Source organism: Colius striatus, chromosome 16 (genome assembly GCF_028858725.1).
Source record: "Colius striatus isolate bColStr4 chromosome 16, bColStr4.1.hap1, whole genome shotgun sequence".
In the NCBI taxonomy this organism is placed as follows: Eukaryota; Metazoa; Chordata; class Aves; order Coliiformes; family Coliidae; genus Colius; species Colius striatus.
In genome coordinates this window covers 3,320,335-3,334,413 of record NC_084774.1, presented here as the reverse complement: position 1 = coordinate 3,334,413, position 14,079 = coordinate 3,320,335, and the positions used below count along the sequence as shown (strand labels likewise).

General features: G+C 42.2%; 1 protein-coding gene across 1 annotated transcript in view; it reads left to right on the top strand.

Annotated features, from left to right (window-relative positions):
• The window catches only part of PTPRT (protein tyrosine phosphatase receptor type T), a 475,736-nt gene that overhangs the window by 353,376 nt on the left and 108,281 nt on the right, over nt 1-14,079 (top strand). The window contains exons 10-11 of the mRNA XM_062008833.1: nt 1,173-1,374; nt 4,628-4,730. Coding sequence (XP_061864817.1) covers nt 1,173-1,374; nt 4,628-4,730 — 305 coding nt within the window. The remainder of the gene's footprint in view (nt 1-1,172; nt 1,375-4,627; nt 4,731-14,079) is intronic.

Below are 14,079 nucleotides of genomic sequence, written 5' to 3'. Positions count from 1 at the left end.
TTGTCTATTTATTTTTCCCCTCCAAATGCAAGATTTTCCTCCTGCCGTAAAGCAAGAGACTTAAAAATTTTCAAAGGCTCTTTCAGCCAAGCTGGGAATTAGATTCTCACCGAGTCCTTCATAAAAAATTGAAGACTTTGTGTATTAACATACATTGATTTATTCATGGTGTTTCATTACAAATAAGTGAGGATCCCATAATATCAGGAAAGGTTAGGGGAGCAGTGAAGCACGTTCTATTATATTGACAGCTCAGTTGAAATTGAGCTGCCTTTGGATTGAATTTGGAACGCAGGCAAGGAATTGGCTGGTAAATAAGTCATGAGTTTTACTTGCAAGTGTGTGTGTATCAACAGGGCTGCCTAAGCATAATGCAGCTGCAGCAGAGTTTCAAAGGTGTGCTTTCAGCTTGGATTCCTCTAAAGGAGTGTTAACATCAGCAGTGGGTGTCTTCATGAAGAGCTTTCCGAGTCTGTCACCCTGATGACTTACTCTCTCAGGTGTGGTACCACATGTAAACCGGCTGCCTGGGAACCCAGGCTTGGTACCTCCTGTAAACCTGCAAACTGAGGCTTGAAACAAGGGGAGGGGAATGAGATCAGAAGCTGACTCACAGGCTCAGAAAAGGGAAGGGCTTTTTTTCTAAATACTTGATATTTGTTTCATTGAATCATACCATTTCCTTTCAGCATATTCTCTTTAGCATGGGAAAAGATGTCTAAAACCTTTGTTATCAGTAAAAGGCTCCCATTGTTTTCAGTGGCCTGGGAGGGAAAATATACCTGAGGGGAAATGTACTCATATTTGCACCAAAAGTGTTGGTGTGATGTGGGGGATTGTGTGGGAAATTCTGCTGGAAGTTCTGCTGCTCGTGCTGTGTGCTCTGGTTGGCTGCAGAGGTTTTTAGGCTTGGAACAGAAAGCAATTATTTGCATCTTTTGTTGTAAATCAGCACATGCTGGGCGTTAGTGGAGAGAAGAAATTAGTTTTTTCCTAAGTAGAGCCTTGGAAAAATTGTCATGTTTGTGTGTCAGCATCCAAATACAGAACCACTCACCAGGGATACTGAAGGGATCTGTCCTTGTCTAGTCTCAAGAGATGGAAAACAGGGCATCAGAGCAAAGCTGCAGAAGACCCCTTATCACCTTACTTACCTTCTTCTTCATTTGCAGATTACATACAAGGCCGTTGGGTCTCTGGATCCCAGTGCTGACCTGTCCAGCCAAAGAGGGAAAGTCTTCAAACTAAGGAATGAAACCCATCACCTCTTTGTAGGATTATACCCAGGGACTACGTATTCATTCACCATCAAAGCCAGCACAGTCAAGGGCTTTGGGCCACCCATCACAACACGGATTGCAACTAAGATTTCAGGTACTGCTTCGGTGAAGGAGAAAAAAGAACTTTCTATGGCTTTGTTCTTTAGACCCACAGCTGGTGCATAAGACAATGAAAAGGTATCCAGCTTAGAATCTCTCTAGGGCAACTTTTTAAAGCTGCCACAATCCAGAACCTGCACTTGTTCAGGTTACAAGTGCAGTGGTTAATTTGTGGGTACCTTACACACCCATGAACATCTTAAATGAGAACTTTCATTAGTTCTACAAATGAACTATCCCTATAATAATTGTTACTATTATCTGTGTGGCTGGGGAAACTCTTTCAATAATGTGGCTTATTTTGTTTTCAGAATGCACCAAAATGGATGTGATGAATGATTGAATTAATAGTGCAAGGAGACTAAAAATAAAGAAGGAAAGCTGATTTTATGTTTTTTCTCTGAATAAGGGCAGAGAGAGGTCTTGAAGTAAGCAGACAAGTGTGTGAAAGACACTAAAATCAGGAGGCATTGCAAAGTGAAGACACATGTGTCTCTAGAAAAAGAAAGGAAACTTAGGCTAGCTGTCAAAAAAAAGGATAAAGGGAGGTAGAGGTGACATTGGGCAGACAGATATAGGCTTTAAGTTTACCATTGAATTGATAGCACTAAAATAAGTTCTCTAACAGAGTTTAAAACTGCTCCTTTTTTTAAATACCTTGACTATTTTTTCACTAAAGACAAAACAAATTCTTGGCACATTCAGGAGACTTGTAATGCATGGAGTTATGACTGGGTGCCACAGGAGAGAGTGCACAACAGTGCATAGTTCCCATTGCCCTATTCCCAATTGATTAAGAAAAACAAGATGCTAGCAGTCAGCAACAGTGTACATTTTAACCAAGTGAAATACATCCAATCCCTCCACTAACAGGAGGGTTTGAACCCTTAACATTTAGTATGAAAAAAGATGTCTCTACCACTTGAAGTAAAGCCACAAACTGTCCTAAGAGCTCTGCAGCCTGTTGGGGTTTCTGTAGCCCTGATGTGAGTGGCCTGGGCTCTGCCTGCCACCAGACTCAGCAAACAGCACAGCAATGATGCTGCTTTCTACCTCTGCTTTAGTTTCTTTGTATTTTATTATTTGAGTGCTCAACCTGTTTTAGAAGTCTGCATAGTTATTGGCTGAATGCACACTGAGCTTGGTTTGTTGTTCTGGTTTGGGGGTTTTTTTTCCCCACCTTCCAAACATCTGCTTTTCAGTGGTAGGCACAGAGTGCTCACAGGCATCAGGGTTGTCTCTGACATTAAACTGTCTCACTGCATGGTCAATCCTGTACATATCATTCTGAGGTTAGGAGGGAGAAGGATTTCTGCATCGACTGGAATGCCCTTGTAAGACTATATAAATTTCAAACTGAAAAGACATTTAGGCTGTAGCAGTGTGGGAGTGTGTGTGTTTATATGGGTAGACACGATTGTTTCTGTCTTAATCACAATTAAATGGCAAAAATCCTGAGGACTTCTCTTTGGGCAGGACTGAGTGCTTGTAAAATATGCATTAAATTGATGAGCAGTGCTTGCTGCTTTAGAGATCACTGCCAATTGTAGTTTTATTGAGGTTCTACACAACTGTTGCGTGTTGAGTGCTCCAGAGAATGACTGCATCTTGTTTCAGTGACTAATACAGACTCTGATCACTGAATTAAACTCAATACCATTAGCTGGTCCTGACAAGACCTATGTTTCTTGCATTTACTTCTTAACCTTACAGTGTCTGAAAGTAAGATTGTAGAATCACTGTGGAAAATGCAGTTTTACACAGAAAAGAACTAAACAGGTCAGAGGGAGACAGCTGAGCTAGCTGATGTGGAAGACACATTTAGTGGTACCTTTGCAGCACTGCAGCTAGAGGAAGCTGCCCCAAAGCAGGATGACACAGCCACAAAGGCAGAGCCCAGCTTGTTTCTGGTGTCCAGACTGGCCTTCCAACCTCTTCATAGAACCATATTGTGCTGTAGCACCATTCCCCCTGGCCAGAGCAGGTCCTGAGCAGTTCTTGCTGGAGCATCTCCAGCTACTGTGGTGGTCTCTGATAGAGAAGACTGGTAGTGACACCCATCATCTTTAAATGACTCTCACGCTGCTTCCTCTTGAGACAGAGCCACTTTTTCAAAGAGAAATGCTGTCAAGGAATTGGCATTCATTCTGAACCCACTGCCAGCTTATTGACACACAAGTCAGTAGCTGAGCTGATAATAGCAACCACCATTCTTGACAGTTTTCAGGCATTTAGGTAAAAAACCTGATTATAAACAGGATTACAGTGGAAATCACTGTGAGAGGATTAAATACAGGATCCTCCACAATGCAGCTTGCCCTTGTGATGAACTGTTTGTGTGAATTCTTCTATTTGCTTCATACTTTAAACATATTTCAACAAAACTTGCATCTTTGGAATACATTTGATGCTGCTGTGATCTCCTGATCTTCTTCAGTTCTTCCACAGTCAAAATTGTCCCAAACAGATGTCTGCTATTGGGGAAGAAAGAAGTCACCTGACAACTAAAATATATTCCTAAGGAAAGCAATCCTACTTTAATGACATGATCCTAATAGAAGATAACAAAGCAGAAGCAGAACCTAGACTGAGTGTGAATGTTCAGTACTTTTCCATATTGCTCTGGGAAACATGTCAGGGAAGTGCTGGGGATGCCATGGCTGGTTACTGGCTGCATATACCATTGCAAGCTGTGAGCTGCCTGTTCATTCATCATCACTGAAACACTGGGGCTCATGGCTTTGAGGGCTAAAATAACGTGGCTAACTTGTACTCCTCTCTTTTCATCTTTAGTGCTGGGTATTAACAATTCTAAGATGTGGGAGATCTAATCCAATGACCAAAAGGGTGAACAAGAGCCAAGTTTCCTGGGTGATTTTCTCAGCTCTGCTGCTGATTCAGTGCTCTTAAGAGGTCTTTTATAATGTCCATGTAGTTTTGTTTCTTCACCTTTAAAACTGAAGGAATGATCCTATCTCAAAGGATTACTAAGTCTTACAAAGAGAAGACAGGACTTTCAAAGGCAGCTTGAACATTTGGGTGTCCGATCCCTGTTTAATTTGAACAGGAAAACACTGTACAGATGTTTAAGCAGCTTTGACAATTTTGGTCATAACATTGGGAAGGATTTGGATGTTTCCTTTCACACACATTAAACAGTCTCCAAGAAATGTTAATATGACGTTGCCATCACTACCAAAGGCAACAACTGGTGTATAACTACGGCTTTGCTCTTTGTTCTGCTGCAGCACCATCGATGCCAGAATACGACACGGACTCCCCACTGAATGAGACTGACACCACCATCACTGTGATGCTGAAGCCAGCTCAGTCCCGGGGAGCGCCTGTCAGGTTGGTGTTTTGTCTTCTCTTTTCCCAGTTCTCCCCTCTCCTCCTTCCCCAGGCTTCACTCAGCACCTCACTCTCTCTCTCATTCTCAAACACTGACTAAAAGGCCAACTCTGCTGTTGATTCTGCTTTTCACAGACTCCTTTTATAAAAGCCTCAATCTGCCTGCCTCCTGCTGTTAACCTCTGGGAGGAATTACCCAGAGCATTGCTCAGGGTTATTACCCTTTCAGAGTCACTTCAGGTGCCTTTGCAGCTGTGTGCTGTGATGTTGTGAACTGAGCAGTTGCCATGCAAAGGGAGAGGAGGCTCCAGGCCTCTGTCTCCTGCTGTCTCTTCCATGATGGACAAGGCCTTTTTGTAACTGTTGTATAAATGTCCAAACAATCTTTAATGCTTTTGTTCAAATTCTGGATCTAACCACACTCCTCAGGTCTTTGTATTGGAATCCAGATGTTGCTCCCAGGCTGGGTGGTGAGTGAAGGAGTGATCCAGTTTAGAAAAGGTGAACTCTGGCTTAGTGAGGCTTTGCCAGTTGTAGGCAAGCACAATTTCTACAGGTCGTAGAGGATTTAGGGGCAGAAGCTGCACTGGCACCCATGGAGAGGAGCGAAGACCTTTCAGAGAACACTCCTGGCTGTCCCTGAGCTGGACCCATTCTTACTGATGAGATACTGAAAAGACCTTTGAGATCATTAAATCCAACCATAAACCTAGCACTGAAAAATCCCACTAAACCATGTCCCTAAGTGCCACTCGACTGCAGATCTCTCCCTGGCTGTGGAAACACGACTTGCAGCTTTGCAAGTTGCTCTCTTCCATCTCAGTGAATTTATAGGTGGGGAAAGGCACCAACAGAGATGAACAAACTTCCCATCTGAGCTGGCACTGCTTTAGCTGCCCCTGGCAGAAGCAGCAGTTGCTCATTCATCCTGCCAGTCTCCTCAGTGAGAGCAGCAATTGGAATCACAATAAAAATGCTGGGTACTGCTTTGCAGAGGTATCCAGCAGCCATTGCCTCCCCACAGACTCTTCAGACTTTTACTTCCAGTTTTCACAAGAGCTGATTTTTTCCTGTGGGTGCTATTTTAAAGACCCATAGTCCCATCTTTCAACATGACTTGGGTTTCTACACCCCACTGGCAGGTTCATAGTGCTCTTGAAGGTTGTCTCACTAAGTATTCAGGAGCAAATTGCTCAGGTGTATGCCACTTAACATATCACTTGCTGGTCCACCCTACATCACAGCTTTCCCCCAAACTCCCAAGTAAGAAGTCTGCTCTTGAAGGCTTAGCACCATCCCTTTTCTTGTTTTTCTGAGTAATGCATTTGAAAGTTTCCCCTTCAATCTCTGCTACTCCATATGAGTGAATTTAGGAGCCTATTTTCTGGGTCCTTTAGGGATGTTTTTCTGCTGGAAAAGAACAGTAAAAAATCACACAGCTCTATTTTGTTTTATTTCTTTATATGGGGGAACATTCCTGTATCTCGTTTTACCACCTGCTGTCTTAAGAGTGTTGCTATTTTGTCTTTTTATTGAAAAGTCTTGAGGTTTTTCTTGAAGCCAATTTACTATACTTTAACTGTGTTCAGTGAATAATGTTTTTCACAGCAAATGCATCTGTTATAAAAAAATTGCTAGAAATTTTTAGGCATTTGCACTCTGCTTTCTTTAATTGCATTGGAGCCTGTTATACAGACATTTGCAGACAGGGCAGTATTTACATGCCACATCCAAGTGATACTATTGCTTCCTGATATGAGCCCATTTCATTGACTTATAGGTGTGTGTATGAAAACCAGAATGGACTGGGGGGACAGGACAAGAGAGAAAGAGGTCATAGGGAGACTTTTAGCTTCTTGTTGACTATGACAGCCTCAGAATGGGTGAATACATTTCTGTGTGTAACCATATAGACTCTTCTTAGTCTGGCCTCAACAGATCCAGTTATTTCAACCACAGATTTTCCTCTTCCCTTTTCTTTCAGTCTGTTCTGCACACTCTTCAGTACCATATCCAAAAGCAGGTAGCGTTCCCTTGGAAGCCTCAACAGCACCCAGCAGATTAGAGGAATAACATACTGTGAACTGCTTGTGACACTCTGAACACACAAAAATGAGGTGTTTTTTCCTTCTCACTTTTTTGTTAACTGAAGCTGAGATCCAATATATCCTCTTTGTTGTTGTCTGATTAGCTGTTCCACCTTTTATTTCTCATTCACAAGTATAGTATTTGCCATTCATCTACATTAAATAAGATCAAATTGATTTTCACAATGCTTTAAAATTCTGATGCAAACCTAAATGATGTAAAACACCTCTTGGTCTGATGCCATCCTCTGTTCAGTTACCCAAGGTGTTAATGCAAACACAGATTTGAGACAGGTGACTGCAAATCCCTGCACACAGCAGCGAGGTGGCACGGAGGTCACTGCAGGGGATCCCACATGGTGGATCACAGAGTCATACAGAAGGGTAGGGGTTGGAAGAGAGATCATCTAGTCCAACACCCTTGCTAAAGCAGGTCCACCTAGATCAGGTCACACAGGAACACATCCAGGTAGGTTTTGAAATCCTCCTGAGAAGGAGCCTCCACACTCTCCCTGGGCAGCCTGGGCCAGGGCTCCCTCAGCTCAATGGTGAAACAGTTTTTCCTTATGTTTAAATGCAACTTTTTGTGTTCCAGCTTCATCCCATCACCCCTTGTCTTGTCACTTGAGACAACAAAACAAATTCCCAACCTCCTGACACCCACCAGTGAGACATTTGCAACTATTGATGAGCTCCCCCCTCAGTCTCCTCTTCTCCAGGCTGAACAGCCCCAGGTCCAACAGCCTTTCCTCATAAGGAAGATGTTCCAGTGCCCTGATCATCTTGGTGTCCCTGCACTGGCCTCTCTGCAGCAGTTCCCTGTCCCTCTTGAGCTGGGGAGCCCAGAACTGGACACAGGACTCCAGATGAGGCCTCACTAGGGCAGAGGAGAGGGGGAACAGAACCTCCCTCAACCTACTGCCCACACCATTAAATGCAGTGTGCTGGTGGGATGCTGGTTCTCCTGGTCTCCCTTGTACATAGGACCATACTTTCTAGATCCATTCCTTTTGCATGCTGGCCTTTCTCATCCCAGCTTGCCTGAGGTGGGCCTGAGAAGGTACTTAAAAGAGTCTGCAATAGGTTTTTCTCACATCTCATGAAACCTTTGATATTTGGATATTTCACTATGCAGAAATAGAGCAACCCCTCATCTCACCAACCTGGCAGTTTCTGCTCTAAAGTGCTCTGGGTTTTTATGACAGTGCTCTGTGGTGATGAAAAAAGAGAATTAATGATTATTCAGGATGTTTCCTCTTACACAGTGGGGATGGGGAGTTGGAGTGTTGGGGTGTGATTGTAAACTAGTATCTACACATGAGATAGTTCTGTGGCTTTCTCTTGTGTTGTTTCACAAGTCTGAGCAGTATATAGAGGGAGTGTGGTCTGCAAGAGCATTTTTAGAGTAACACTGTAGAGTGTTTAAAAGAAGGTTAATTGTATTTCCATTCATCTGAAGTGCAGCTACACCCAATCCAAAGTCACTTTCGACATTAAGACGTTTCTGATGTTCCCCAGTGCTCCTGATAAATAACCTGAATGAGGCTGTTTATAAAACTAACAGTCGTGAAGTCAGCATTGTTAATGATCTATGGATAGCAATGAAGGTGCTTGCATAGGAACTAATAGGACTAATATAAACTTAGATATTCTTTGGTCTATTTTGTGCTCTTGCCAAAAGAAAGATGAAGCCTCAGTGAGCACACTCTCCCTTGGGGCACAGGCATTGCATTCTTGCATTTATTTCCCATGGTATGACCTGCAGAGCTTGGCTCCATGTTGCCCTTTAAAAAAACACTTTTAGGTGTTCTCATATCAATCTAAGACCTAGGAATGGTGCTATGATTGATTTGCTGAGGACTGACATTCATCTATAATAGATTCAGAAGAGGAAAGAAGAATGCAAGTGTTCTCAATCTTTACTCCTCAACTCTTTCCTGAAAATCTCCAATGTGATTCTGAGGATAATTTTGCCTTTGAATCTGTTATTGTCAGGAGGGCTGAGTCAGTCCTTCATAGATTATTCACATATGACATCTTTAGACCTCTATTTGAGAATTTATATCCCATTGACTGCTTGAAAATACCACTGTGAGGGATTTTATCTACATGACACGTCGTCTGGGCTAGTTTTTGTGTGCTGGATATTTGAAAGTCCATCTGGTTTATTAACATGCAGTCGGTTCTATCAATCTCCCTATACTACTATTATGGTGAAAATCAAATTTCCAGAGCATGTATCAGTTTTGAGGATTTCAGGATTTAAATAAATGCTCCCCTCAGGTGTGATTGCCTTGTCAGTATGCTGTTATGTGTATTGGAGCTGGAGAACACTGTAGAAGGACATAAGAGTCTGCAATTATTTTTGGGGGGGTCAGACAATAGAGAACTTTTGTTTCTTGGAAAAAGATGGGTTTGATCTCCCTTCCTTTCTGCAGTTCATAGAAGTGTATCAGTAAATAATCTATGATGTTCTCTTGTGTGTCTGCCAGCATGCAGGTACAGGACAGTCTTTAAGCACTTGACCCTTGTACTGTGCTGGAGTACAATACTGTTAGAACAAAGATATGAATCTTGGCACTTGCCTTTATGCATGTAAATGTTTTTGTGGGGGGAAATATATGTATTTTCTATCTATTGTAGTTCAGGTTGGATATGAAAGTCATACTGGAGAAGTATATTCAAATAAGAGTCATTTCTTGTTTATGCATGCAGTGGTCAGACACTTGTCACTGCTTTGGTGAGGAAGGATGGGTTAGTTAGTGTACTTCTTAAAGGAAATAAGTAGGTCTGAATAGGAGGATGGGAGCTTAAGTATATTAAATACATTTAGAAGTACTGAAGGAGGGTGAAACAAATATTTTCTTATCAACAGCCAGTCAGTAGGAGAAATTAATTCATATGGACCAAGCCTCATGTTACTCCTGAGCATTACCATCTGATTCTTGGTCACCCGAGCATGAAATAAAGGAAATATTGTTGCTCTACATGATGCTAAACAAATGAAGAGAAAACAGCTGTAGTGTTATTTAACAGAACACCTAGGAACAGTGGGGTTTTTCTGGTTTTATGCTCAAGCTATTCTCCAATCAAACGATCCCATGTGATGTGTGTGCTTGCGTATTCCTGCATAGAATAAATAACAAATGAACATTTCCTGGGACAATGGGAAGTGATATTGCTTCCATTTTATATCAGAGAACTGAGACCCTTTGACTGGATAAAACTTGTCTCCTGTTTCAGTCTGCATAAAATAAGTAGAAATTGAGACTCTTTGGAGCCATAGGCTGTAACTTCAATCTCCAGATAATTTTTACTTGTTCTCTTGATTTCAGACATCATTTGCCCTCCTCCTTCCCTATATCCCTCTCCCCAGCATCCTTATTTTGGTTTTAGCTTTCATACACAGTAGTTGTTTCCATCCTTAGGAAGGGGAGGTTTTCAAGCCTAGTGACCTTGATTGGTGGAGGGGAGAGGAAGGAGATGAGAAACTACAAGCTTGCAAAATTTGCTGGGCTTTTTGTTTCATTGCACAGGTGGTGGCTTTGGTGTCTAGAGCTCCATAGCTGTGAGGAGAGCAATGCTCTTCAACTCACTGCTTGGTAACTTCCTAGTGGCATCGTGTGAGCTTGCCTCAGGCATTTGTGTTGATAATTAATTTCATTAATGCCAAGAAAGGGTGGCAATTTCTTGTTCATAAAACTCCCACACAGCCTACCTTGTGTTTGAAAATGAAGACTGGAGTCAGGGATCAGCGAAACGATAAAAAAGGTCCCAGTGTTGAAAGCAATGGGAGGAGTATAACAAATTATCATGCCCTTGGTAATTTGGAAAGTTCAGTTGCCTTGATAGGCATGTTATAAATACCTGGGAAATAAAACTCAGTGCCTGCTTCTTCTAAACTCCTATTGAAATGGGTGTGTCACGTGCCAGAGCTGATTGAATGCAGGGCAAACAGTCATCACATTAGATCTTTTAATTTCGTGGTATCTAATGAGGAATGAGGTTATCAATCTAGGCTTGTGATATTATAAGCTTAATTATCTGTATTAATTAACATCTCCTATAATATACCTCAGGGATATTGTTCTCAAATCATTCAAGCTAGCTTTCTCCTGCATGGCATTCTGCCTTTAATTTAGGCAAGAGTTTGAAGGTAAATGAGTGAGTATCTTTCCTCTTAAAGATAAATCAGTTTTTCTTTATCTGTGTGAATGTGAGAGGAGAAAATAAAAAGATAATTTGGGTGAAAGGCATGGTATAATGGCAGCTGTGCAGATCAGCAGGAAGCTTTATTCTAGCAGAAAGGAACAGAATGGAGTTGCATAGTAAGGATTAGCAGGCTTGATCTCATCAGTGCATCCAAACCTTTATGACCTGACCAGAGCACTGCAACCCTCAGCATGCACTTCCATTTCAGCTGCAGTGGGTGAATGGTGGGTTTAACTGATACACGAGGGCTTCAGTGGTACTTGAGGTTAATCTGCTTCAGAGAAGTGCTTTGCCTGCTGTATGAGAAGAGAAGCATAATAGAAGTAGAGGGATGCATCAGCATGCCAGATGACAGCTATCAGGAAGAAGTATTTAGTCTTTTACATAGCATGGTATAATTAGTTGAATGGATGTTTCAAGGTTTTTTTAGTTCCCCCTGAAGAATCAGGTGTTGGCCCTAAAAAACGGAGGATAAGGGGCATTTTGGGTCCTTTGTCTCATCTGGAACAGGAAATGTATTTTCTTCCTGGATCAGCACACTGTCCATCTGGGAATACCATCCCTTGAAAGGTCATAAAACTGCCTTTGCCCATTTATCAGCCATCAGGAACACAGCTCTTCTCTGAGCCTGGATGACCTGTTCTGTCTTAGCAACCGTTCTGCAGAGCTTTGGCAGCAGACAGAAATGGGACAGGAAAGCCATCCAATTTGCATATATTTTAATGATACTATTTTAACAATCAAATTACACATAGAGTTAATTCTTTTGTGTCATACAGAGTTTGTATCAGCTCTGCAGCGAAGCTTTTGCTACCACTTCTTAGTTTTGTGAAGGCCTGAGGTTGCTGAGCGGGGGAGGGAGCATTTTTGCATAGATCTTTAATGCTGACCACATAAACTGTCAGATTAAATTCCAGCAATCAAAAGGTTAATGAAGTCTGAACTTTAAGCTGAGAATCACAAATTGATGGTCATTTTCTCACATCAAGCTGTCAACCAGTAAGATGAGGGAATGGGAGAAAATACCCATGGGTGCTCGTTTGAAGGTTTCTTTTTCCAAGACATTTCCTTGCTTCACAGCTTCCAGAGCCAATATGCCCCTTCCTTTTTATCACAGAATAAAAGGATAATAGCAAACCACAGAAAAGATTTTAGAAACTGGAAACTTTGAGTTTCTGGAGGCCTCCTGCCAAGCCTCCTTTTGCCAGTGAGAGCCCTTTGGATCAGACCTTTCAATGAACTGAGCCTGACCGCAGCTATGCAGGGTCAGAGCAGCCCCCACGAAGGAGCTTGGCTCTTTTTTTTGCAGACCACAGAGGATGACTTACCTAATTGAAGCAGCTCCCTAAGGTACTTAAAATGAGATGGGATGAGTCTGGGCACAAGTTCCTGGCAAATGTCCACCCCCTGGAAGCGGTGCACAAGCTTGATCCAGCCGACAGCCTGTTTGCTTGGAGTGGGAACGAGGAGTTCAGAGGGCAAGTGAGCTCTTTCCTGTTGCATTTCTATAAGGACACAGAAATGCAATAAAAGGAAGGATGACTAAGCTCTGCTTTGCTGTTGCAGACTAAGACATTTCAGGATTTAATTATACTACAGGTATATAAATTCCGGAAACACGTTAATGCTCCCGTGATTAAAATTATAGAGGCCTTAATTGAAAAAGCATAAACTGAATTGAAGAATTCCTAATTATAGTTTGCTTTGAGGTGTTAATTTCCTCCATAATGAATGCATAATTTCTTGGAACTAGAAAAGGGGGTTGCTGCACCAGTGCGTGGGCTGCAGATGGAATGAAGGGATTATCATAAATGCATCCAGACAACTCAGAAGAATAAACCTCTGCAGCCATGATGCTGTTTGGCCTCTCTACAATTTCACTTCTCCTTGCACAGCTCTTTTCCAAAGCAAAAGGCAGAGCTAGGAGATGGGGAGGGATTTGCTTGCTGTGCAAAAGGAAGGAGAAATTAGGACCTGGTTTAATTAAAGGTAGTCACAGTGCAAAAGAGGAAGGCGAGGAGAGAGGCAGAGCAGAAAAGTCCAACAGCAAAACAGAAGAGGAGGCAATGCCGACTTCCCTTGTTGCACACCTTGGCAGATCCCTAAGTAACTTCAGAAGCTGATGTTGATGCAGATTGAGAGGTTTTTTCTGCCAAAGGATACATCCTATATGTAATATTTTCTCTTGTATCAAAAATATGCTTAGTTTTCAAGGGAGTTGGTAAACAATGGGATTATCAGATATAACCTCTTATTGTTTAAATCTGCAACATTCCCACTGTGCTGGTGGTGAGAGGTGTAAACACAGGTGATGACAGACTAGCTTTGAGTTGTTCCAGAGGAGTCCTTGCCCTTGGGACTTTTCTACTCCCCCTTCTCCGTCCTCAGTTTTCTCCTGTTCTGGGGCAGGAGATGTAGTGAAGGTACAGTTTCAGACCTCTCCATGGTTTCAGAGTCATGATCATTTTTCACATTCTGAAGAGCACAAAGGACCCAGAAAATGTGGAAAGAATCTGGCTGATACTCCTGCAGCTTCAGGTGCTGAGAATCTGTATCACCCTTACCCAGGAGATATTGTCTTTTCTGTTGTGTATTGATGGTGTAACTGTGAGTAGATTATTACCTGACCAAAGAGGCCCTTGTCTAGCAATGACATTTCCCCTGAGGTTAGAAACAGATCAGGTTCTCCCCTTTTTGTCTGGTGTTTTTCTTAGCCTTTTAGTTTTAAAAGAAACCAAACACACACAAAACCAACAAAACCCATTTTTCCAGTGTTCTCTCTTAACAAAGACATTGGATTTCTATGTGCAGCTTTTGCCTCCACAGTCTGGTAGCTGTGGTTGTGGAAAACCATAGAATGGCATCATAGAAAAGGGACAGAAACCTTTGAGATCCAAACTACATCATTTCTGCATCCAAATGGGCCTAACTTCATGGCAGCCACTGGAAATACCCAAATTGGTTCTTACTGAGAATATGTACAAACGTACTCATCCTCATTCTATGAAGGACATGCCAGAAGGTATTGGACAGTCCCAGTAAGGATGTGC